We start from the raw sequence: 26,620 nt of genomic DNA on the forward strand, positions 1-26,620 counted from the left end.
CCCATCAGGCAAGCCCCACATTGACGCTTTCAGAACTTCCTACACGGTGGAATTGGGTTGACAAGTAAACCCACTGCTGCCACTGCCCCCTTTTCCAATGCCCCCCCCCCCCCCCCCATCACATGTACTCAAAGCTATAGGACACCCTGAAGGGTACTGCCTTAAACAGCATGGACATATCTGGCAAAGTTTTGAAATATTTCCTATAGCATGCCTTGCCATTTATGAATATATTGAAGCTCCTTCACTAGAGGCCCACATGCCCTGAACAGAAGCTAGGGGACATGACCAATTAATGCTTTATCAAACTTTCCCAGTCCCCTACTGACAAAGCCCCTGAACAGTTTCAAAGTACACTAGGAAGCGTCATGTATTCTACACCATGATTTTTATTGACATTATTTTTAAGTGCTCTGAAGTCACAAAGTACATAAATTCCAGATAAACAGCATTCAGAATGGGTTTGATGGGTGAGGAGAAAACGATTCCAGTTTCATTTTATTTACTCATACAGGAAGCCATTTTGGCAGCTCTTGTACTCGACCATCTCCTCTGGCTTGAACCACAAGGCGATCTCCTTATTGGCACTGTCGAGGGAGTCACTGCCGTGGATGATGTTCCTTTAACGGCAAAATGAAACAAAATCAGCAACTCCGCATCATGGGCTTGAGGTTTATTGGAACTACAGTCAGCAGGGTATATTACATTTCTTAATACACGAGTTTGATTGTAGAAAATGCATTACAGCTTGATTGCATCAAATTCCTGTCCAATGATTCACACTTTCAGGTTGCATCGCTTGTTGGTTGAGCACTTAGTACTTTCCAAAGCAGATTCTGTATAAACAGGCATCAGTGGACACATACCTTCCAAGTGTGATGCAGAAGTCTCCGCGGATGCTGCCGGGCTTGGAGTCAGCAGGGTTGGTCTCTCCCAGCATCAATCTACCGTTCTTCACGACGTTCAGGCCTTCCCAGATCTGAAAGCAAAGGAAGGTAAAATGGCGCATTGAGAGCAGAACGATTCATTATGTCACAACCACTGATCAAGAGTATTGGAAGTAATATGTTCCGGTGGCTTTAGAAGTGAACCACTATGCATCTAGCAATGAGCAAGCCTTTTCAAAGGGGCTGTGTGTAGTGCACTTGTCAGAAGGATAGTTACCATGGCAACAACGGGACCGGAGTGCATAAAGGCGCAAAGGCCGCCATAGAAGGGCATGTCCTTCAGGTCAATGTAGTGCTGCTTGACATGGTCCTCAGATGCCTGCAATCACCCCCCCCCAAAAAAAAAATTGTTCAAGGTCTCAAAATCAATAGTCGCAGTTAAATGCTGTTAAACCTATTAGAAGCACTGCTGAATAGACAGATGTTCACATACCTGGATCATCTTCATGGCCACAAGCCTGAAGCCCCTCTGCTCAAAGCGCTTAATGATATCTCCCACAAGTCCCCTCTGGACACCATCAGGCTTGATGGCAATGAAGGTACGTTCGGTGTTGGACATGGTGCTGCAACAAGAGGATATTAGATATTGAGTAACTGAAAAGCAGTGGGCTGTCAGTGAAACACATTAACAATGGACAAATTGCCTAGTTTGTTGTCTTGGAGATAAACATCCATTTAAAATGAAATGGCTGAATTAGCTGGAATAACCCAGACCACTGCACAACACCGCAACCTTTGATCAATGTACAGCGAGCGCTTCAATGTCACCTAGAATGCTATGGAGTGAACAGATGTACTGTAGCTAGTGAATGTGGCAAGGACAGTACAAATCTATTCTCATCACCCATCCCCCAGAAAGTATTCCCACATGCCCATTCCACGGCTATGGGGTATTTGGTATGAACAATTTGCTTTCGTTGCCAATGTGCAACTCATGTTTCATACATGGGCAAACGAGTTTGTTTTACTGGCATTGTAGCGTAGTTACTGTCGCGCAAAGTGACCCCATGCTTTAGTTGTGTTAGGTTGAGCTCTATTAAAAGTAACGTTACCTACATTCAACTGCAAACAGATGCTGCAGCAGTGTGAGTGCAGTGTTGAACTGTCCGCTGTAAACGTCACTTCAATGACTTATTAAAACACTAATTCATTAACCTTTACCTGTATTAAAACAGTCATTTAAGATCACAACCACACCCTGCGGAACCATATGAATTGTGCAGTTACTTTAATTATTGCGTCGCGATGGACTGATTGTTGAATAGGCCTAGCGTTTGACAGCAAACGAAAAGTAGCTGGTTAACTGGCCACGTCCAGATTTAATACAGATCTGTGCGTGTCACCGGCATTAATATAACTTTCAAATCGAGCTAAGGACGCTAGCAGCGCCATGAACTTGAGCACATTCCATTGTTGAAAGCGGCCATATTTGGTACAGATGCCATGCCACATGGCCCGGCTTGCCACTGTCGTTACACGATATAAAGTCCAAGTAGATTAAAGTCTAGCTTAATTGTAAAGCACTTCCCACCTACACCGGAGCTCATTGTAACAGATAATTGGCTTACGGTAACCTGTAAGGCTAAGCTTATTAGCCATGTGAATAAGCAAATTTCACCCCGCAAATCAGTCACGTTGGGTGAAACTGAAATGCACAGCCCCGGTGGTGTTACCTAACGCGTTACATTTTCAATTCACTAGCTACAAACTGCAAGTTATTGGTTTATTATTAGGATGGGAATTAACTGTCACTCGATGCATGTCAATTATCTGGCTAACTTAGTTGGGTAGAAACGGGCGAAAAACCACGCCGGTACGTGGCATGCTAGCTAGCTCGTCAATGCAAAAGGCAGAACACAAGCGACGTCCACCAACTTCCTAAAAAACATGAACGGAATAGAACGATAACGAGAAGCGTAAAAACACAACGTTGTGATTCAACGCAAAATGAAGGGCGTTGTGGCCCCACCATTCAAGCAGCATACCTTTAGAGTTGAGACTGAGAGAAGACCCGTGAGACAACCGTTCTGGGAAGGGAACAATCAGTGAGGATGAGAAGATGTTGAGAGCTAGTTTATAAAGGCTGCTGGGTGAACGGGTGGGGCTTGGATGAGGTCAAAAATTGATTGACATGTTGCGTGCCTTTTAATCATCCATGATCTTCTGCGCATTCTAGCGCAACACAACAGTTAATGGGTTGCGTGATATCCACATGATATCCACATGTGCTGTCAAATATTCGAGTCTAGACAATGGTTGATATCAGCACACTAACCAAAACGGTATCTGTTGCAAGGGGTGGGTGGGTTTTGAAACGGGTGGACATGTTTTATTTTTATCAAAGAAACAGGTGTAAGTGTAAATATATCAGAGCCTCACATTTTACAAACACACTATGAAACAATTTTCCTTTACATATTTTGGATGAGGTCTGCTTGTGGTGGCCGAAACATATGTTTTATGCTTGTGACAACTCCCGACAAGGGCTGTTTTCATTGTAGATTTTGCCGCCACCTGCTGACTGTTGCCGCACAATGACGTCTGTGATGTCTATCTATTACGTCATACGTGATCATGTTTGAAACAGATCAGATCACATTTGACCATTCGTTCAGACATCGGGTTGGTTTCGTTGGTGGTCGAAAATGTATTGCAATGTATTTATTTAACCTTTATTTAATTGTATCATTTTTTAAAAACATTCATTTGTGATACAGCTGGAGAGAATATGGAGAAGAAATAAGTTGAGGTAGGTATTGTTTTTTTATAGAGATGTATTTTTATATATTAAACATTTTGAAAGGCAAGATAAGTCTTGCCATCTGCCAAAGTCAGAAATAGTGTGTAATTGGGTAAAGGTGATCGCCAAGGTGACACTGTGCATAGAGGACTTTCTGATGACATTCCCGGGGTCAGAGGTCAAAGGTTATATAACCTATTGATAAATAATTTAGGCTAATTAATGAGTTTGTGAAAGGTGATATGTAAAATCTCAGTCGCAGGAGACTGAAGCAGAGACAGAGATGCAGGAGGCTGATCCAGAATCAGCCGGCCCATATCAGTCAGAGGAGACTGAAGCAGAGATAGAGATGGAGGAGGCTGATCCAGAATCAGCCGGCCCATCTCAGTCAGAGAAGACTGAAGCAGAGAGAGAGATGCAGGAGGCTGTTCCAGAGTCAGTTGGCCCATCTCAGTCAGAAGAGACTGAAGCAAAGAGAGAGAAGCAGGAGGCTGATCCAGAGTCAGCCGACCCATCTCAGTCACAAGAGACTGAAGCGAAGAGAGAGAAGCAGGAGCCTGATCCAGAGTCAGCCGGCCCATATCAGTCAGAGGAGACTGAAGCAGAGATAGAGATGGAGGAGGCTGATCCAGAATCAGCCGGCCCATCTCAGTCAGAGAAGACTGAAGCAGAGAGAGAGATGCAGGAGGCTGTTCCAGAGTCAGTCGGCCCATCTCAGTCAGAAGAGACTGAAGCAAAGAGAGAGATGCAGGAGGCTGTTCCAGAGTCAGTTGGCCCATCTCAGTCAGAAGAGACTGAAGCAAAGAGAGAGATGCAGGAGGCTGTTCCAGAGTCAGTTGGCCCATCTCAGTCAGAAGAGACTGAAGCAAAGAGAGAGAAGCAGGAGGCTGATCCAGAGTCAGCCGACCCATCTCAGTCACAAGAGACTGAAGCGAAGAGAGAGAAGCAGGAGCCTGATCCAGAGTCAGCCGGCCCATATCAGTCAGAGGAGACTGAAGCAGAGATAGAGATGGAGGAGGCTGATCCAGAATCAGCCGGCCCATCTCAGTCAGAGAAGACTGAAGCAGAGAGAGAGATGCAGGAGGCTGTTCCAGAGTCAGTCGGCCCATCTCAGTCAGAAGAGACTGAAGCAAAGAGAGAGAAGCAGGAGGCTGATCCAGAGTCAGCCGGCCCATCTCAGTCACAAGAGACTGAAGCGAAGAGAGAGAAGCAGGAGCCTGATCCAGAGTCAGCCGGCCCATCTCAGTCACAAGAGACTGAAGCAGAGAGAGAGATGCAGAAGGCTGATCGGGACTTAGCCGGCCCATCTAACACATGGGAGCCACAGCAGACTTTTCATTACAACCTGTCCTTGGCCCGGAGAAGCTCCTCCTCAGAACTCAAATTATCAGGGGAGGAGATGACTGAGAAGTAGGTTGCTCTTTGTCTTCCCCATACTTACCTCCTATTCTCTATGCTGTATGTTCTGCAACCGACCAAAGATGAAATTAGAGGGTGTGTTTGTGGTGTACATGTACATAGGCTAGTCCTGTAGAGGTCAAGGGTTAGATAGTTCTAATAATTAACAGTACTCATCTATTTACCCCTTTTGCAGGCAATGGATTCTCTTGACTGAGAATATGCATGAAAGGGTGAGTTAGTGTTAGCTCTGGAATTTTTAACATCAGGAAGATGGTCAAATATGCTCTGGGTACATACCAAATGGTTCCATTTTACATATGTAGTGCCCTACTTTTGACCAGAACCCTATGGGCCCTGGTCAAAAGCAGGACACTATTTAAGGAGTAGGCTGCCATTTGGGACACAGTCTAGATCAGGGATGGGCAAGTAGCGGCCGCGGATCCTCTTTTGTAAGCCCATGGATCAATAATAAATAATAAAAATAGGAACTCAGTTGGGGTCTCAACTTATTGTTGAGAGTTCGAATAGTAGAATTCACAAGGTGCAATTACACATTGCAGGAAGGAACTCGAAAACTTCTCTCCACTGTCAAGAGGGGTTCCGCTAAAATAATTTGCTCGCAAAGTGGGGGGCAGGCCCAAACAAAATTTTACTTAGGGCCCCCAAAACGCAAGGGCCAACTCTGACTGCATGTGTGGGTCTGGATGTGGGTATGCAGACCCGCGAGCCACTGCAGCCCCTCATGATGATTAAAAAAAGTTAATAAAAGTTGCCAATCCCTGGCCTAGATGTTCTATTACAATACTACACAGTAAATGTACCACAGGAGCTGGCGAATCAGCACTTTGAATCTAGACAATGGGAACCTGGTGAGCAGGCTTCAAATCTCAAAAACAAGGTGGGAGCAAGTTGAATAGAATAGAATAACTTTATTTAATCAATTCAGTTGTGGCATTCGGATTAGGTAATAAAGACATAGGCCTAACAACACAATGTAGACAGACTTAAGTGAATGTTAGATCTTGTTAGATTTTAGAACAACCTTTCCCTGCTATTCTTTTATTTTACAGTTGACCGTAGTTGAGGCCTATGCTAAGTGCAAGAACATCGTGTCATGGGTGAAGGAGGCCTCTTCAACAATGGTGGTCCCTGCCCTTGATCTCAGCATGGATTTGCCCTGGACGCCATCATCATCATCATCATCATCATCATCATCATCATCATCATCATCATCATCATCAACTTCCTGCTCCTGGTCTTCAGTCGTAATCAATGTAGCAGATCTGACAGCAGCCTCCACATGCCGCAGTGTCAGATTCAGCCTTGGGCCAAGTCATGGGCCAAGCGAGGTCACTAGCCATAGAACTGGTGCCAGCACACGGAACCCAACTCCCTTCCCCTCCCCACTTTCGTATGTACCCCCCCAGAAGCTTATTTCTTCCCATAATGGTTGAAACCATTATTTTCTTCACTGTGTATAAATAATGACTTCTCTAAAAATGTTTTATTTCCACTGAATACAGATGTAGGATCTTAAGATTGCTACAGCAGGAAAATAATCCTGCAGCAACAGGAAATGTGAATTATTGTCTGGATTATAATTAATAGACAGTTTTGTAGAGGTTGATACTTTTTTTGTCTGGGAAAATCAAGTCAGAAATTTCAAAGTGGAAATGACAAAATTCAGAAGCCTTTTTAAACCACAAATACACTACACGTTTTACATGTCCTACATTGCAGGAAGGTTCTCCTGCAATAGGGGGATCAAATTAAGATCCTACATCTGTGTGACTTTAGTTGGATTTTTTGATTCATTTGATTCCTTTGCTTCTTTCAAAAAACGTTTGAAAGCCGTGTTTGTGTCATAAATGTTTGTTACTGTCATTGTCACCATATCTCTGTTGTGGGGCCCTCTTCAGCTCAGAGGAGACTTTGGAAAATGAGGAAGAGGATGACAACCCAAGAAGATATTGTTCCACGTCTGAGGACGGAGATAGAGAGGATTGGGATAGACCCCGCTCAGACCCACTGAGGTCTGTGTTCGGACTGTCTCACAGCTTCATCTTCAGTCAGGTTCACAGAGACTCCCACAGGTCCCTGAGTGAGGTCATACTGCCATCCATCCAGAGGAGACCGAAGAAGATGAGGCCAATTATTTTGTCTGCGGACACCAGGCTGATCATGGCCATTGTGGAGATCATTATCAAACAGATCAACGCCAGACTAGGCCAGCTCGCGCTGCAAGGAGGTGCCAGTCAGGGAGCCGAAGCTCCTTCAACGAGCATCAGCTCATCGAGTAGTCAGTTTGCTGAACAGATGCTGCGGACAATCACAACCACAATGAATGGTCATACCATGGGACAGATGGTGCTCACTCGGCTGTCTGGAAAGTCCCCTCTGGACATTGAGAGGAGGCTTGAGACCGAGTTAGGACCACTGGCAGGTCAGGTCATTGTTGCAACCATCAGCAGCATCCAGACGGCGAAGAGCAACGCTCAGACAGGACATGAGGTTCGGGTGTCCTCCCCTTTCACCTACTTCCTGTCAGCGGTGTCAGCCGAGGTGCAGAGTCTGGTGCTCCAGAGATCAGGGACCAGGATGTCAGCCAGACAGTCAGGCAGCGACCACCTGCTGAACCTGTCTCGGGCGAAGATCACCAGGGCCGTCGAGCTGAAAATGGCTGAAATGCACGGCGGATCCCTGTGGGATTGGTCCCTGACAGAACAGAATATCCAGCCACGTCATGACAGAATCACTGCCATGTCCAGTGATTTGGTGGATTTGGTGGTCGATGATACCCTGGAGGCCCTTGGATATCTAGAGAACCAGGCATTATCCGGGCCCCAGACTGCTGGCTCCCTGACAGGGATTGAAGGCCTCGACATTGATGGTGTGGCAAGGGACATGGTCCAGAAAGCTGCACAAAAACTCAAGGTCTCCATGTCTGAGTTTGAGCTGGAACGGGGATCCAGATCCTCACAGGGCAGCAGTGGTCCCTCGAACCACTCACTTCTGTCTCGCTCCCACTCCGACCTAAGGATGCTGTGTGTCCGGTCAGCAGTGGCAGTCAGAACTGCCCTGCAAGTGATAAAAACAGAGCTTGACAGCAACTCAGAGGAGTTCTTTGATCCGTGCCAGATGGCTAGAAACCTTCTAGCACGTCTAGCGTTGAGTGTTGAGAGCATCGACAATCTGGAGATTGGTGAGATGCTCCAGGGCCGCTCAGCAATCATGGAGCCGGAGGCTATGAGAGAACACCCAGACATATCTTCCACTGCCATCTACCATTCCCTGCTCATTGATTGTCCATTCCCACCATCAGAGAGGGTTCAGGAAACAATTATCCTAAGCCATACACTCATTGCACAGGATGTGACCACACAGGGAGAAAAGCAGCATCCTGCTGACCTTCAGACCGACAGGCTAACGGCAGAATACCTTGCCAAGGCACAACAGGTAGTGACTCAGGTCATAAGAGATGCTTCTTTGACCGTGGACATCCTGTCAGCCCACGTCTCCTCAAGGAACATTGCTGAGGCCTCAACTAGCATTCTTGAGTCCCTTCTAGTGGACTTAAACGAGGCAGTTGAGGTGAGTAGGGCAGGGGGGAGCAAGTTCTGGGAACAGGTCCAGTTATCCTCCCAGAAACTTTACAGCACAGCTATGGACAAGCTGAAGAGTTTGTACACTGGTTGCCACCTCACCAACGAGCGAGACCACCAGGATACCCATGTAACTGCTGACAAAATCCAGGACATGGAAGTGTCTACCAACAATGACCTCAAAGACCCAACAGTTGCAGTCAGCCAGGAGTCAGTCAGACGCAGCGCCAAGAAGATCCTCACAAAGGTTCTGAATGTGATCAAGGCCGAAGTAGCTGGCTCAGAGCACTCATCTATGGGCGAGCAGATGGCCGAAAAGTGTCAACTGGCCACGGAGATGTTGGACTCCATTCTGAACAGACTAGAAGATGATGAGCCTGATGTGGGTGAAGAGGATCATCTTCATGTGATGTCGGTCCATGATGTCTACCAGGATGTCTCATCTAAAACCTCTCAGGTTTGTATGGTGGGGAGTAGCCAGGCGATGGACCCGCTGACCGATGATGTGTCTGCCGCGACCTCTGTGCATGGTAAGTGAAATGAACACTTTTAATTTATTTTATTTTGTAGTATGCACTAAATTGATTAACTCCTGTCATGTAGGATTCACTCATTTTGAGCTTAATAATTGTATTGCAATTGTGTTCATTGGATTTTCAAGATTGTGTATTATTGTAAAATATACACAGCATAATCCTGAGCTTAATTATTTTATCTATTTTGCCCCCAGATATTGTGCACAGGTCAGAGAGATGTCTCTCTCAGGCCACAAGTACCCACAGGTCCGGCACTAGCCAGGCCTCCAGTGACTTTGTTGTTGAGTACATGTCTGAACTCCATTCCAACCGCCCTGACACTGCATTGCCTGTGAGGTGCACTTCTACAGCTGTTGCTGATACAGAGACTCGCCACGTCCCTTCTGCCAGAGTGAAGAAGAAGAGCCAGGGCCGGAGGTTCAGTTGCTGCCCAAAGTTGCCAACGGTCAGGATCAAGGTATGGAGATGCATGTTTGGGGGTTTTGCCCTTCATTACGGCTGGAATAGAATCCAAAGCTAATGGGGTCAGAGTGAGACATTGTGGGGTGTCTAATGGAAGGATGAATTTACCCGGCAACAGGTGTTCAAGAGCAGAGTGGAACCAGAGAGCCACCTCACTCAAAAGGAGCTGCCTTCGCAGCGTTTCAGCACCTCTCGAGTTGCGCTGGGTAAGCGACACACAATGATGATCCTTTTCTTTTAATGCATTGCCAAGATGTGGCCAGTGGTCAGAGTGAATGCAGCTTTACTTTAATGCTGAGTTTTATTCAACTCTGGTCCCATAATGTTTTCTCTGATCAAGGCCACTGAGTTTGACGAGCTGCCAGGCAAACATTGTAGCAACACTTACATTTCCCAAGGTCAAAATCATTGATGCTGTCATTTTGATATATTACCGTGTGGTTGGTTTAGACTGTGGTCGGAGAGAATGAAAGTACATTTGCCATGTTCAATTCTAATCCTGCAATGTTCTCTTATCACAGATGATGATCATGTTGTCCCATTCATTCCCCAACTTGAGGACGACCTGCCACTAGCACCTGCACAGGAGTCCCGTAAACGTCCCCTGTTGGTCAGGGTGTTCCGGTCCATTTCCAGAGCCATCTCGAAACCATTCAAGGGCTGTGCTTTTTGCAAGAAGAATTAGGAAAGGGTTAGCCGTCAACATCTAATAAACATCATTGTGTCTGCAGTCATATTTAATAGACTCTCTTGACATGGATATTTGAGTAGACGCTTATCCAAAGCAACTAGGGTTAAGTGCCTTGCTCAAGGGCACCTCAACAGATTTTTCATTTAGCCAGCTTGGAGATTCAAACCAGTGCCCTTTGGGTTATTGACCCAACACTCTTAACCACTAGGCTACCTGCCATCGCATTGGTTCTACCATATTGCTTATTCTTTTTTGATTCCTTCCTATCTGCAAACACTGAAGTGATAAGGGGTTGGCCCAACTGAACATTTCACACCAGATTTGCATGTTCCATTTACTGTGTTAAGAACATGATTTCAATATTTGTAATATACTTGCAAACTGAGAAGGTATTTCAAACTAGCTTTGTTTGTATTGACCTTGGTGAAAATGTGTTTAAATTACATTGAAACACAATATTAATACAAAGAGTGTCTTTTTCAACACATTTAGATGCATATATTTCCAGTGGGGGAAGGGGTGTGGTTTGTGGCCCATCATATTCTATACAGCTCTTCGGGAGAGGTTGCCAAGGTCAAAGTGGAGCTATTATAATCCTGCTGATCATACAGTCTTTGTAATGAAGAAGGGACCATTAATAGGGACTAGGGTCAGCCTGAGAGGTATCTGTTGGTTGGAGGCCAAGGGTGGGCTTGAAAATGGGTCATTGACAGTTGCTATTTAGAGCTCCTTGCTCCTTCCGTCAATGTATATAATCCCTCTGTCTCTCTTGCACCCCTTTGATAGTTTGATTTATGATCACCTCTCTAAACCTGTAGTATTTTTACATAATAATTATCTTAACTATGGCCTATAGATGGAGGGGTACCAGGAGAGAAATGTAAGAGAATACAGATTTGTGCATGTGAAAATGTAGGAAAGTTCCCATTCCCAATACTGTATATTAAGATGATATTTTTCCATTATGCATGACTGTTAAGCATTTTCTATGCATAGTCTTTTATCTTTATTTTGTATCATTTGTATATGTCTCTTGCCTATTTTATTTACATACTTTCACATATACCCAATGATTACACTGATATGTACACTCTCAAAGAAGACATAAATAAATAAAGATTTATGAAATAGTTAGGAGCATTAAATTCAAAATAGATTTCCCCAAAACTTTACATCAATGACAAATGCAAAATCTGAAGATCATTTTACAATCCATGCACAACAGGGCGCAAGTATCTTTGCCAGAACGTTTGCGTGCAAAGAGAGAAAAAATAAACAATTTATTCCGAGTTCAAGGGTCAAGAAAACGGAAACACGTGATAGGGAATTTTGCGCGCTGCCTGCGCCCGACCGCTGATTAATAAAACATGTACACTGTTGGCGCGTTGCGTGGGCCATGAGTTCTTCTCTGTGCACATACTTTGCAAATTTGGGAAATAGTGCAGCCGCACGTTCCCTTTTCTCACAACTAACACAGCGTTGCAGCAACCCCATGTGGAAAACATTGGGTGCATGAGGCATGTTATTGTAAAAGACTAGCTAGCACATTTATGAGTCTACTGAATCTTGTTAAATTCTAGCGTGTCCTGATACAACTTGCAATTCGTTTCTTATGCTAAGGTTTAAACGATAAACATGGACAAAGTTGGTAAACACTCTAGAAAGGGGAGAGAGACGACGAAGAGAGTCTCTGAACCAGAGCCTGACTACGATGAGGAAGTGCTAAAAAGACACAAAAACGCCCAGGCAGTGACTGTTTTGGGCGAAGAAGATGCATCTGTAAAACTTCTAGAAGATCTTGTTTTTGGTGCTGAAGATGATCTTGTGGAAAGGCTGGTGGAGGTAGGAATTAATTAGTTACATATGGGGTGTATTCATTACGCCGATTCTGTAGCAAAACGTTTCGTCTGTTACAAAACGTTTTGCAACAACTCCAAACGCTCTTCAACGTGACGTAAAATCTGTTGCGTTTTAAACGGAAGTTGTAGTTAATTTTACTGTTGCTATTCCAATCCGAAAAATTGGCGTAATGAATACACCTCTGATTCCATACAGAATGATGCTGTCTGCCAGATGCTCAGTCGATTATGTTGGCACATTGTCAGCATGGCATAGATATAAATCCATTATTGATTGATAGTTAGTTACAACCAGGTAATAGACAAATATTCTCCAGTGTCATATCCCTCTGTCACATCGTTTACTTTTAGTTTCATTGCTGTCAGTTTTTAGCAAATCAATTTCTTGTCAACAGGACCGAGAGGATGGAGGTGCCACACTTCTGGATGATGACGATTCCAGCGATTCCGATGTAGAGAATGAAGCACGGCTGAAGGTTCAGCCAACGAGGACAGCAGTATGGGAGGATGAGGATGATGATCTGGAGGAAGAGTTAGTACCTGGGACTGCAGCAATGTCTTATTGTGTCTTTTCAGCATTGATGTCATGTACAATGCTTCACACTTCATGTAACTACATTAGTTGTAGTCATGTAACCCTAATGTCAATTACATGGATATGTGAATCAAACATTGCTTGTATGGGCAGTTACTAGTGATGTGCATCTTTTCCTTTTGAAGACTAATATATACGTATCTAGATACATGGGCTCCAGTATGATATAGAAACCAGTGCTTGACCTGGACTGAAATAGGGTCTGGTACTCATTTTGGGTTCCGGTACTGTTTTTTTGGGGTTCCGGTACTAATATTCTATAAGATAGTAGAGCAGTAGAACATTTGAGGTGCTGGTACTCAGCTCCAGTGAGCTCCTACCCAAGTCAAGCACTGACAGGAATGATCCGTTTTAGTTTGCAACGATTTGGTTTGATGAGAGGAACGAATTGATGCGATAATATTCGATGCTACAACATTTGATACATAAACACATTCATTTTCCATTGTAAATTCAAATCTGCTGCTAATGGAGCTCACGGGCTGGGCCTCTCTGAGCTGGACCTGTTTGAGCTGATGTGTGTGTAAATGTCTATGGTGTGTGTGTGTGTGTAGTCACTTGAGCTGAGCCATAAGGGAGACTAGTGAGCATCTACCACCCCACTATTAGATTAGATTTGCGTAGACCGCTTGACAGAAATGGTAGCAGAAGGTGAATGTTGAACTTTTGTTAAGCCTCGATCACACCAACAGGGAGTCATTGTGCAAAATGGTAAGCAGCATCATCTGGATGTGTGCAACCAAAGCTCAACATTCACCTTCTGGTGTACCAAAATGCAATGACGCTATTGGTGTGATCGAGGCGTTATTAGTCAGCGTGCGAAGCAGCGCTCAGTTTTAGTAGGCTACCGATATTCCCTGGGGTTGTTCAACATGCAAAATTACTTGTAGATCCTTTAAAATAAATAAATAAACAATTTTACCTTTATTTAACCAGGTAGGCCAGTTGAGAACAAGTTCTCATTTGGCGACCTGGTCAAGATCAAACAACAACACAGAGTTACACATAAACAAACATATAGTCAATAACACAATAGAAAAATCTATGTACAGTGTATGCAAATGTAGTTAGATTAGGGCGGTAAGGCAATAAATAGGCCATAGTGGCGAAATAGTTACAATTTAGCATTAACACTGGAGTGATGTGCAGATGATGTGCAAGTAGAGATATTGGGGTGCAAAAATAAATAAAATAAATAAATAACAATATGGGGATGAGGTAATTGGGTGGGCTATTTACAGATGGGCTGTGTACAGGTGCAGTGATCGGTAAGCTGCTCTGACAGCTGATGCTTAAAGTTAGAGAGGGAAATATAAGCTTCCAGCTTCAGTGATTTTTTTTGCAATTGGTTCCAGTCATTGGCAGCAGAGAACTGGAAGGAAAGGCGGCCAAAGGAGGTGTTGGCTTTGGGGATGACCAGTGAAATATACCTGCTGGGGCATGTGCTACTGGAGGGTGTTGCTATGGTGACCAGTGAGCTGAGATAAGGTGGGGCTTTACCTAGCAAAGACTTATAGATGACCAGGAGCCAGTGGGTTTGGTGACTAATATGTAGTGAGGGCCAGCCAACGAGGGCATACAGATCGCAGTTGTGGGGCTTTGGTGACAAAACGGATGGCACTGTGATAGACTACATCCAATGTTCTGAGTAGAGTGTTGGAGGCTATTTTGTAAATGACATTGCCGAAGTCAAGGATCGGTAGGATAGTCAGTTTTACGAGGGTATATTTGGCAGCATGAGTGAAGGAGATTTGTTGCGAAACAGGAAACCTATTCTTGATTTTATTTTGAATTGGAGATGTCATTCTAAGTCAGAACCGTTCAGAGTAGTGATGCTAGTTGGGCGGGTGGGTGCGGGCAGCAATCGGTTGAAGAGCCTGCATTTAGTTTTACTGGTATTTAAGAGCACTTTGAGGCCACGGAAGGAGTGTTGTATGGCATTGAAACGCATTTGGAGGTTTGTTAATAGAGCCCAAATTCCCCCTCCCGGGTGGCGCAGTGGTTAAGGGCGCTGTACTGCAGCGCCAGCTGTGCCACCAGAGACTCTGGGTTCGCGCCCGGGCTCTGTCGTAACTGGCCGTGGGGCGACGCACAATTGGCCTAGCGTGATCCGGGTTAGGGAGGGTTCGGCCAGTAGGGAAATCCTTGTCTCATCGCGCACCAGCGACTCCTGTGGCGGTCCGGGCCCAGTGCGCGCTAACCAAGGTTGCCAGGTGCACGGTGTTTCCTCCGACACATTGGTGCGGCTGGCTTCCGGGTTGTATGGCGCTGTGTTAAGAAGCAGTGCGCCTTGGTTGGGTTGTGTATCGGAGGACGCGTGACTTTCAACCTTCGTCTCTCCCGAGCCCGTACGGGAGTTGTAGCGATGAGACAAGATAGTAGCTACTAAACAATTGGATACCACGAAAATTGGGGAGAAAAAGGGGGTAAAATAAAAAAAAGAAAGTGTCCAAAATCAGTGACTGTCAACGCAGTTACATGCTTAGTTTGACAATGAAGGAGAGGAAGCATCAGTTTTCACAACAGATCAGAGGTATTTTCGGGAAGGTAGAAAGAAAGTAACATGAGCAAAACCTTTTAGTGAACTGACGATTCATAACGTTTGAGTCGATTTTCTGACCGATGCGTGGTACATTTAGATCGATTTGTATCTTAAACATTGGAACCAGGGACCCGATGCGTTTCGGTGAACCGTTACATCCTAGTTACGTCACTGTTTTTTTATTCATCCATTCATGATATTTCCCTCCTGTTTCCTAGAGTGGACATGACACACCGGTTCCGTAGAGACCTGGCCAAGAGTGACGCGGAGGCCAAGATGTCCAAACAGAAGTTACAGCAGAGGATGAAAGAACAGTAAGTGGATGTTAGTAACACAGCCATGGAGTAAATACCGTTGGGATCTTGTGGTTCAAGCTCTTACTTCCAACTCATTTTTGCCAGGTTCCAAAAAGCAATGGGTGGAATGCCGTCCTGGGCAGAGACAAAATTTAAGAAAAAGAATAAGAAAAAAGGTAAACTCCCACATTTTGGTTGTAAACAACTTCATGATCCGTGTAGTATGTTATGAGAGATGCCCCTCACTTATGATTACCTACTATATAATGGTGATATATTGTATACAGCAGGGTTCCCCAACTGAGCGTGGGCCGGATTTTGGTGATTTTGATTTGGCCCTCCAAGTTTTCTGAAGTACATTTTTTTAAACATTTTTGGACATAAAAGACTAAAAACACCAACAAATGATTTTGATTTTAATTTTGCATGTCTGTTCCAAAGTATTCCCACGCATAATAGAGAGATACACACTGAGTCTACAAAACATTATGAACACCTGCTCTTTTCATGATATAGACAGTTTGAAATGATTGTTTTAATACAATTGTATATATGTTTGGGCTTCTTGTGGACAATTTGCAGTTTACAAATTATTTGTAATTATGTTCCGACCTCCTGACCATCGGCTCAAGAAAAAAATCGGCATGCGGCTGAATCTAGTTTGAGTCCTGGTATAAAGTATACATTTGTGTCTTTTCAATAAAATATGTCTATTTTCCAAAAACTAAAGATGACTCTGATGACTCTGATGAAGATGGAGACGACCTGATGAGGAAGACGGGCAACTTTGTGGGCTCATCCGACAGCCTTCCCAAAGGAATCATACGGGTGAGTTCTGTTCTCCCATCATCTTACCACTACTACATTTGAGGTAAAACAACCAGGTCTCTCTCTGACTGCAAATGGGGACTCTAAACCAGAGTACTTTAGAGGTTTGGGTGTTACAAAACCATTGCGTTTTCCATTATTAGATCATGTGGTTTTGTTTACATGTGATGCTAGTCCATTTATTCTGGATGTGTTTAACTCTCTTGCAGATGAAGAAGTGCCTACACGCCAACAACGACCGGCCGTCTAAGGACAGGCTGACCACGGTGCAGTTCCACCCCTCTGCCCAGGTTGTCATGACAGCAGGGATCGACCAGTCCATCTCTCTGTTCCAGGTATTCATTTTACTCATCAGCTGCAGTCTTCTCTCAGGTATTCTTGTGGCAGTCATCATGAGACATGGTATAGGGAATTGCATCCTCAATAATATCCCCCAGACCTTTTTTTTTTTACCATACAAACTATAAGCAAAAAATATATACAAACTCAATGGACCACCAATCATCCTTACGAATCATTATCTTGTGGTTATTTAGTGAATCTGTGACACTAACATACAAGTTTGTATTAATATGAATTACCATCCACCTCACTCTAAATGTCCCTCCTTCCTCTCCAGGTTGATGGGAAGACCAACCCTAAGATTCAGAGTATTCACCTGGAGAGGTTCCCGGTGCACAAGGCCCAGTTCAGCGTGAACGGGGAGCAGGTGGTGGCCACCAGTTTCAGGAACAAGCTGTTCTACATCTACGACATGATGGAGGGCAAGGTCATCCCTGTCCACACTGTCAGAGGTGAGGAGGAGGAGGAAGCCATGGGGAGTCACTAGAACCCCAAAGCTGTTCGGTAGTAGTCTAACCAGTTGGCTGTTAGGTAGTGACAGCCTTTTATTACTAGGCTTGGGCGGTATCGAGATTGTCAAACCTCCATACCGATATCCGGGAAAAGACTGGCACTGAACACAAACCCCGCTGAGCCTTTGTAAACCAAAGGTTAGCAATGCTAACAAGTACATGTAAAATCTCAGTGAAAACATTTTATACAGTCTCTGATCCAAATGATTTGCAGGACAGACATCCCAACTCAGTAATACAAATAACAAGAAATGCTACTCACAGTTTGCTGCACACACAAAACAAATATTAAACGGCAAGGCTCTTGATCCAGGAGGGGATTCTCTGCTGTTACCAAGAGAAGCTTATTTTTCTGCAAGAAGCTATATATCTACTGTAAGTTAGCAAACCAAATGCACAACTGCAGAGTATTTAGCACATTTTAGACAGTTAACTTAATAGTTATAAGATATCTTTGAATGGCATTTAATGGCGCCGGATATATATTATATTTGAGATCATTTGAAATAGCCACCCTTTGCCTTGATGACAGATTTGCATACTATTGGCATTCTCTCAACCAGCTTTGTGAGGTAGTCACCTGGAATGCCTTTCAATTAACAGGTGTGCCTTGTTAATTTGTGGAATTTCTTTCCTTAATGCGTTTGAGCCAGTCAGTTGTGTTGTGACAAGGTAGGGGTTGTATACAGAAGATAGCCCTATTTGGTGAAAGACCAAGTCCATATTATGGCAAGAACAGCTAGAATAATCAAAGAGAAATGACAGTCCATCATTACTTTAAGACATGAAGGTCAGTCAATCCAGAAAATGTCAAGAACTTTCAGTTTCTTGAAGTGCAATCGCAAAAACCATCAAGCGCTATGATGAAACTGGCTCTCATGAGGACCGCCACAGGAAAGGAAGACCCAGAGTTACCTCTGCTCTGCAGAGTACCTGGATGTGCGTATGTTCTTCAGCTTTTGTACATATTACCTCAATTACCTCGACTAACCTGTGCCCCCACATGTGTTATATAGCCTTGTTACTGTTATTTTATCGTTCCTCTTTAAAAAAAAAAAAAAAAATGTTTTGTATTTTTACCTGTTTATTTTCGTGAATACTTTCTTAACACTTCATTTTTCTTAACTGCATTGTTGGTTATGGGCTTGTAAGTAAGTATTTCAATGTAAGTTCTACATCTGTTGTATTCGGCGCATGTGACAAATAAAATTTGGTTTGATATGTAGCTGGCAAACATTTAGTTGTGTAACTAGAGGAAAGGGGGATACCTCGTCAGTTCTACAACTGGATGTATTCAACTGAAATGTCTCTTAACACATTTAACCCAACCACTGAGTCAGAGAGGTGCTGGGTGCTGCCTTAATCGACATCCACGTCAACGCCGCTCGGGGAACAGTGGGTTAACTGCCTCGCTCAGGGGCAGAACGGCAGATTTTTGCCTTGTCAGCTCGGGAATTCAATCCAGCAACCTTTCGTTTACTGGCCCAACTCTCCTACCCGCCAGGCTACCTGCCGCCCCTAGATCACCTGGCACGTGGTGCAAAACATTGAGTGATTCACAAGGCTCCAGTCTCTAGTCGTTGTGCTTGTAAACCAAACACCATGTGACTGGGAACTACTGGTAAGCTTCATAATAAAATATTATGTGACTGGTGAAATTAAGAATGGGAACTGCTTTATCTCGTAACGTATTGCAGAAATTGACTTAAAAAGTAGCCACAAATATTCCAATGTATAAAAAGGAAGGTTTCAACTGTGTTGACCGTATTGAAAACCATCCCATGGCTATTTCCAAATACCCTGTTTTACGGTATACCGCCCAAGCCTAGTTATTACTGCGCAAGTTATTGTGTTCTGTGATTGGTTTGAAGATATAATCGCTGTATATTCTCAGCCAGGCTGTGTTCTTTTTTTTTTACATGGGTAGTGGGTAAGTGCCTGGTTGTGTGATTGAGTGCAGTAACAATTATGATTGCCCCCCAGGTCTGAGGGAACAGAGGGTGAAAGAGTTTGAAGTCTCCCCTGATGGAGAATCCCTCCTTCTCACTGGCACCTCCGGATACCTCCACGTGTTAACAATGAAGGTAAGTGATTGTAGATGGCAAATACCTGGTATACCACACATCCAAAATGGATCAAAATGTAAGACTCCATTTTGGATCAGACGCATACATGCATTGCATAAATGTCTGTATTTTCTCACTATTGTTTTTTTTTTTTTTTTTTTTTTCAGACAAAGGAGGTAGTGAAAAGCTTGAAGATCAACGGAAACGTTGTGGGAGTGGCTTTTTCCCACGACGGCAGCAAAGTCTTCACAAATTCTGGTGGGTTTTTACCCTGGTCTAAGACACACAACCACAGCCCGACACCCCAATCACATCCTAAAGCCTTTTTTAGATTTTAGTTTCAAAATGTGACTTTTTGGGTGACCTGACCAAATTAACATAGAAATGTGAGTTATACATCTGTCATTATCTTTGAAATCAATTCTAAGACGCTGTAGACTTGTTCTATGTGCGCCATTTCTATGCTTCACATTCTTAAGTTAGATTTAGTGTCTTTTTACTTTTGGCTTTGTTCACAAGCTTCAAACAATATTTTTGTTTATGGGACATATATTTAACAGAGATGGTACAATGATTCTCTACACCAGTGGTCCTAGTTGGTCACCAAACATTTCTGTAAAAAAAAAAACAACGATTAATCCTCATGTTCCTATTTTTGTATTTGTTTCATGCTGTTGGTGGTAGGTGCACTTGATTCAGCAGCCCTAGCACTGGGAAGGCAAAGTGTTCCCATTTTGAAAAATACCCAGAGAGCAAATCAAGTGCACCTTCAGGCCTTCCGCTGGCCAATCATATAGCTCAGATCACTGTGTATGCACAGTGCCTCAAGCGCACAGCAAAGTTGATACTGTGAGATTTCAAAACTTTTAAAACCATGACTAGAGAGACTCGGCGGAATATAGCAACGAGCTGCTGTTTTTATGAATAAGTTCATGTTGAAGTTGTTATTCAGCGCCCTACATCCACTCACTGCAAGTAGTATAGCAAAGTGTTATTTCCCTTTAACTGGCCACCCGATTTAACAACATGAATTGGTGCATGAGGCAGAAATAATGCAGTTTCGCCGTCGGCTGGAAGCCTCACCGCTACTCTCTCCTTTCCCTCAGACTGACCATCAGATACAGGCCATCAGTCCAGTAAAATAAATAAAAGCAAATGCATTATACTCACTCAGCTGTATACGTATACCTACAATTTTGAAATATAATTTCAAAACGATCTGAGAAGAACAACATTGGCAGGGCAATTCAAGCATAACCAATTTGCAGTGGTAATGTATTGGGCATTTTACCTACTACAATCCTCATTGCTACAGAACCGTTTTTAATAGGTTAATATTTCATTTTTTGTCATGTTTAAAAAATATATATATAAAAAAATCTGAGCGGTAGATCTTGGCTTTGAATTTTGACTTGAGGAAGTGACCACTGCCCTGGTGACCACTGCCCTGGTGACCACTGCCCTGGTGACCACTGCTTGTTTTGTCACAAACTGAAATTAGGCAAACTACTAGCATTTTAGCAGAAAGGAAATGGCGGAGCGATTTCTGCATATTGCACCTTTTTAAAAGCTGTACGTGGGTACCTGTATGTACCAAACTTTTTTTTGATGTTGCAGAGGAGGGTGAGGTGTACATATGGGACATGAGGAGCAGTAAATGCCTGAACAGGTTCACAGATGATGGCTGTGTGAGTGGGACCTCCATGGCTGCATCCAAGAACGGACAGTATCTGGCCTGCGGGTGAGTCAGCCATTTTGTTTTTTTTTAGCATTTTCCATGTCGTTTTGTGATATGAGGTTGTTGGTGTGTAGCTTTATTCATTTATTTATGAATTAATCCGTTTCCTTGCTGATGTGTTTCAGCAGCGATGGTCCCTGTCGTTTTGTGATCAAGCCATTGCAATGTTTGTTTTGTCCTTGTCTTGCTTCAGATGTCTTTTTTTTTGTTGTTTTTATGCATGATTTTGCCACAAAACCTTAAGGATAATTGGGTCATTCCACCAATTAGGTGGCTTTTTAAGAAGTGTAACAAATATTAACATTCTGTCATAAAGAGCACGTTCAACTTAATAAAATAAAAAAACATGGTATCCCACTTTAAGCAATTTAAATAAAACATTTAAAGTACGTGCCTATTATGTGCCAAATAAAGGAACAGGGTTGACGATTTCATCTTTAATCAGCTGTACATTTCCTCGTGACAGGGGGAATGGAATCTTGTTTTGTGCAACAGGGAGTGTTAATTAAATGCAAGCTTCACACAACAAAATGTAGTGAAAACATTTCTAGCCTGTCTGTCCATGGGTAACAGGGTTGACGTGTCATGCTCGACCCGCTCAGTTTTCCACCACAAAACACCAGAAAATAGCCAAAAAGAGTAGAACCAGCTCACCCGATTTTACTCTATGATTTGACTATTCGATGTTCTGTTTTTCAGGATGAAAACTATTCTAAAAGGAATAGTTTCACGAATTCAAGTAAACATGGTGGATCTTAAAATGAAGGAAACGTGTCAATGAATCGTATGAAATAAATTATCTTCAGAAATGACTTTGTCAAAGCAACAAAATAACTAGGGCTGTACAATGATGGTGAAAGAAACTTGGAGAAAGGTTGGGGTTAAGTGAGTTCAAATCTGACTAGAGGTGGACACATGGTTGATGGAGGGACATGTCAAAATGCTGATTTATTGAATTCTCCATGTGGTCTACATTTTAAAGGGCACTTCATTTAACATAACAGGCTTTTAAATTGTAGTATTTGTGCACATTTTATACTTAAAATTTCAACGGGATGCCAAAGGCACCCATTTCATGGAATAACCCAATTGTATTTTTTCGTATAGATATAGCTGTAGCACACACGTTCACATAATTTTTCTACCATTTCTATTATCTCAGGTCAGCGGCAGGTGTGGTGAACGTGTACTCGCAGGAGGAGTGTATGCGGCAGAACAACCCCAAGCCTCTGAAGGCCATCATGAACCTGGTGAACTCTGCCACCTCTCTCCGCTTCAACCCCACCTCCGAGATCCTGGCCATTGCCTCCAGGGCTGACGACGAGGCTGCCCGATTGGTCAGTCTCTCTCTCTCTCTCTCACACCTAATGTTGTCTTTGTCATCATAACAGCTACACCTGGTCTCTTGTAAAGATGAGGTTTTATTGCAGCATGACTTGGATAGTAATAAAGAACTAAAACCATGTCTCTCTTTCAATGTCATCAAGTCTCTCCAAGTGTCATATGTCTACCCTTCTCATTTCAGGTTCATATCCCCAGCTTCACGGTGTTCTCCAACTTCCCCATGTTCCAGAGGAAAACCATATACAGAGCCCACCGCCTGGACTTCTCCCCAAACAGCGGCTTCTTCTCTCTGGCCAACAACAAGGGCCATGCCCCTCTCTTCAGGTGAGTCTTGTTTTTTGTTTTTTCAGACAGCAGAAAATAAAAAACATCAACACTATGGGTGACTTGATACAGGTAAATATATTGGAATAATAATTTGGTTTATTTTCAGGTTGTTGCATTACAAAGACTTTTGATGAAGAGCATCACAAGCAGGCCTGTAATCAACATCAAGACACCAAGCTCCCTCAATACAACTACCATTGTCTTCAAGAAGACATTTTACAATGAAAAGGACTTCAATTGTGAACTCGGTTATGGTCATTTCATCTATGAAAGTGTCACAGCAAGATACCATGTCTTTGTTATCCTGTTTTTTTCCCTTCAAATTTGAGTGATTACATTTTTTAAGTGTTCAGTTTTCAAAATGCTTGTCCTGTGTATTTCTTTCTGTCTACTTTAGGGTTTGACAAATGTTTGTATAATGGATAAAGTACAACTTCATTTCCTTGATACTTGGCCATTAGTATAGTTTATTCTGTTCCTAGATATCTCAGAGAACAATAACATTATAGATTGACTAGTATAGAAAGGCTGTCAAACTTGTATGCACTAAAGCCCCGTTAGTCTACTCCATGTTGACCTGAAAATCTGTTGCTTCCAGCCACAATAATGGATTAGTATTCACTGTGACTTCCATTTTGACCAAAGCGCTCCTCCAAATCTGATGATCATTTTCACACAATTTTGGATTAAATACTTAATGTTCAGTGCCTTCAGAAAGTATTCATACCCCTTGACTTATTCCACATTTTTGTTATTACAGCCTAAATTCTAAATGGATTAAATATGTTTTGCAAATGTATTAAATTAAATGCAGCAATATCTCATTTACACCTTTGCTATGACATCTAATTGCGCTCGGGTGCATCCAATTTAATTTGATCATCCTTGAGCCGTTGCTACAACTTGATTAGAGTCCACCGTTGGCCAATTCAATTGTTTTGACATGATTTTGAAATAAACACACCTGTCTATATAAGGTCCCACAGTTGACAGTGCATGTCAGAGTAGAGACTATACCAAGAAGTCCATGGAACTGGCCATAGAGTGCTGAGGTAGAATTGTGACAAGGCGAATCTGGGAAAGGGTATAAAACCATTTCTAGAGCGTTGGAACGTTTCCAAGAGCACAGTGGTCTGCATCATTGGGAAGTAAAAATAAATAATATGGGACTACTCAAGACTGCCTAGAGCTGGACCTCTGACCAAACTGCAGAGGGAAAAAATCAGGTCAAGGGGTATGAAGACTTTCTGAAGGCACAGCCTATCTGGCCCAGCTTATCGGCAGACCAATAAAGCGAAGCTAATATAAACCCTTACTTTGCATTCATGCTCCCAGTATGGCTCATAGAACAGTTTGCTTGATGGTGCCATTCGCACTGTGAAATTGACTGCTTTATTTTTTCATTTTTTTACTGCACTAAAGGGACCTCCCTGCTGAGCCACAGCATTGAGAGAAACACACACACCTACAGACTCCAGATGAATGACAGTAACGCCATGTGTTACATGCATTAGATCCTCCTTTAGGACGTCAGTCAGGGTAGGCAGCATTCCAACACCTACATTTCTCCTCATTAGTAAAAGATGAAGCACTGTGTCCTCCCTAAGGCGTCGTAGTCGTTTGTATCTGCATTCAGACAAGTAATTTCTCTTCCCCTCGTGTTTCAATGCATGTTTATCACATTTATTGTTTTGGTCTGTCCTGAGGTGCTCCTGTAATATAATAGGCTGGAGAAATGTCTATGATAAATGAACCTTAACACCAAACAAACAAAAATAGTTTTCCCCTGTAGTCCCCCTAATGCAGAAACCAACAGAAACTATTAACAGGTGGGAAGTTTCAGAAACAAATAATGAGCCTCATCAGCATTTTACTTAGTTTTAGTTCTCATGTGGGTGTCTCGAGAGTCGGAAATAAATATATTTGCCCTGCAGATCAGACATGGAAAAATAGCTGCAGTTGTGAAATTAATGGTGATTTGTGTAAATATAGGTTTAGAATCTGTGTTTGTCCTATCTATTCTCTGGTCTGTCTGACTAATTTACAGATTTGCGATTTCAGCAGCAGGTTGCAGCTGTGTAGTTGGTGAACCTCTTAAAATAACCACAAACTCCATCTATCTCTTATGAATATGTGCTAGTATCAAAATGATCTACACTAATTAGCCATATATTTTTACACAGTCTGTCTCTTTCACACGCATGTTAAAGGAGAAATACAGTGGCTTCAAAAAGTATTCACACGCCTTGACTTTTTCACATTTTGTTGTGTTCCAAAGTGGGATTCAAATGGATTTGTCATTTTTTGTCAATGATTACACAAAATGATTACTTTTTTGGAGTATTTAATGGAAAATAAAAAACCAATATATTTTGACTAGACAAGTATTCAACCCCCTGAGTCAGTGCATGTTAGAATCAACTTTGGCAGTCTTTCTGGGTAAATCACTAAGAGCTTTGCAAACCAGGATTGTACAATATTTGCCAATTAATCTTTAAAAAACTCAATATTAGAAAAGGTGCTCTTAATGTTGTGTTGGATTTGCCCCAAACATAATGCTTTGTATTCAGGACAAAAAGTAAATTTTCTTTGCCACATTTTTAGCAGTATTACTTTAGTGCCTTGTTTGTAAACAGGATGCATGTTTTGGAATATTTGTATTCTGTACAGGCTTCCTTCTTTTCACTTTGTCATTTAGGTTAGTATTGTGGAGTAACTACGATGTTTTCTCTTTTTACAGCCATTCAACTCTGTAACTGTTTTAAAGTCACCTTTGGCCTCATGGTGAAATCCCTGAGCGGTTTCTTTCCTCTCCGGCAACTGAGTTAGGAAGGACGCCTTTACCTTTGTAGTGACTGGGTGTATTGATACACCATCCAAAGTGTAATTAATAACTTCACCATGCTCAAAGGGATATTTGACATCTTATTTTTTTACCCATCTACCAATAGGTGCCTTTCTTTGCGAGGCATTGGAAAACCTCCCAGGTCTTTTTCATTGAATTTGTGTTTGAAATTCACTGCTCGATTGAGATACCTTACAGATAAATTGTATGTGTGGGGTACAGAGATGGGGCTGTGATTAAAAAATAATGTTAAACACGATTATTCCACACAGGTAGTCCCAGGCAACTTATCCAAATTGTTAAGCAAATTTTTACTCCAGAAGTTATTTAGGCTTGCCATAACAAAGGGGTTGAATACTTACTGACTCAAGACATTTCACCTTTGCATTTTTTGTCATTTGTAAACATTTCTAAAAACATAATTCCACTTTGACATTATAGAGTGTTGCGTTCAGTGACACAAAATTGAAATGTAATGCATTTTAAATTCAGCCTGTAACAACAAAATGTGAAAAAAGTCAAGGGGTGTGAATACTTTGAGGGCATTGTAGTTGTTTTACCAACTCACCTGACTACTGTGCAAGCTGCTGTCAACTCCCCATCACAACACATAACCACGCACAATCACACATATACCTGACTAGCTGGAAGTACCTTTGGCAGTGATGACAGCAGCTTTGCAGGACAGTCACAGACTTATTTCATTATTTCAACTCCATTGCAGAAGAAAACACCCAGAAGAAAGATCGATATAAGGTAAGTTTGTGTGTCAACTATTTTTGTAACAGGATAAAGCCATTTTTTTGTGTGTAGCAATATTAACTGCTGTACAGTTACAGTGCTATAAGTACTCTATGAGAGCAACGATTCTTAAGTTTTCATTCCAAACAATCTTCTGTCTGTTGATGTGGGTCAGGTACATTTCAAATTTAAACACCACTATATAG

At 42.7% G+C, this 26,620-nt stretch overlaps 2 protein-coding genes across 3 annotated transcripts; one reads left to right on the forward strand and one right to left on the reverse strand.

Annotated features, from left to right (window-relative positions):
• Positions 1–369: 369 nt before the first annotated feature.
• Positions 370–3,219, reverse strand: ndkb (Nucleoside diphosphate kinase B). Of its 2 annotated transcripts, NM_001165224.1 has the most exon segments (6): positions 376–515; positions 517–620; positions 867–979; positions 1,165–1,266; positions 1,381–1,510; positions 2,933–2,997. In NM_001165224.1, coding segments are annotated over 5 exon segments (462 nt in total). In that variant the 5' UTR covers positions 1,507–1,510; positions 2,933–2,997; the 3' UTR covers positions 376–498.
• Positions 3,220–11,764: 8,545 nt separating this feature from the next.
• Positions 11,765–25,064, forward strand: LOC110486195 (U3 small nucleolar RNA-associated protein 18 homolog). Its single transcript, XM_021557618.2, has 13 exons — positions 11,765–12,221; positions 12,634–12,770; positions 15,594–15,689; positions 15,777–15,847; positions 16,402–16,499; positions 16,709–16,834; positions 17,119–17,293; positions 19,337–19,437; positions 19,587–19,677; positions 21,037–21,160; positions 22,320–22,494; positions 22,683–22,825; positions 22,935–25,064. Exons 1-13 carry the CDS (start codon positions 12,015–12,017, stop codon positions 22,957–22,959), a joined length of 1,569 nt encoding a protein of 522 aa, XP_021413293.2. The 5' UTR covers positions 11,765–12,014; the 3' UTR covers positions 22,960–25,064.
• The last annotated feature ends 1,556 nt before the right edge of the window (positions 25,065–26,620 follow it).

The sequence above is a fragment of the Oncorhynchus mykiss genome, chromosome 13 (assembly GCF_013265735.2).
Source record: "Oncorhynchus mykiss isolate Arlee chromosome 13, USDA_OmykA_1.1, whole genome shotgun sequence".
Classification (NCBI taxonomy): Eukaryota; Metazoa; Chordata; class Actinopteri; order Salmoniformes; family Salmonidae; genus Oncorhynchus; species Oncorhynchus mykiss.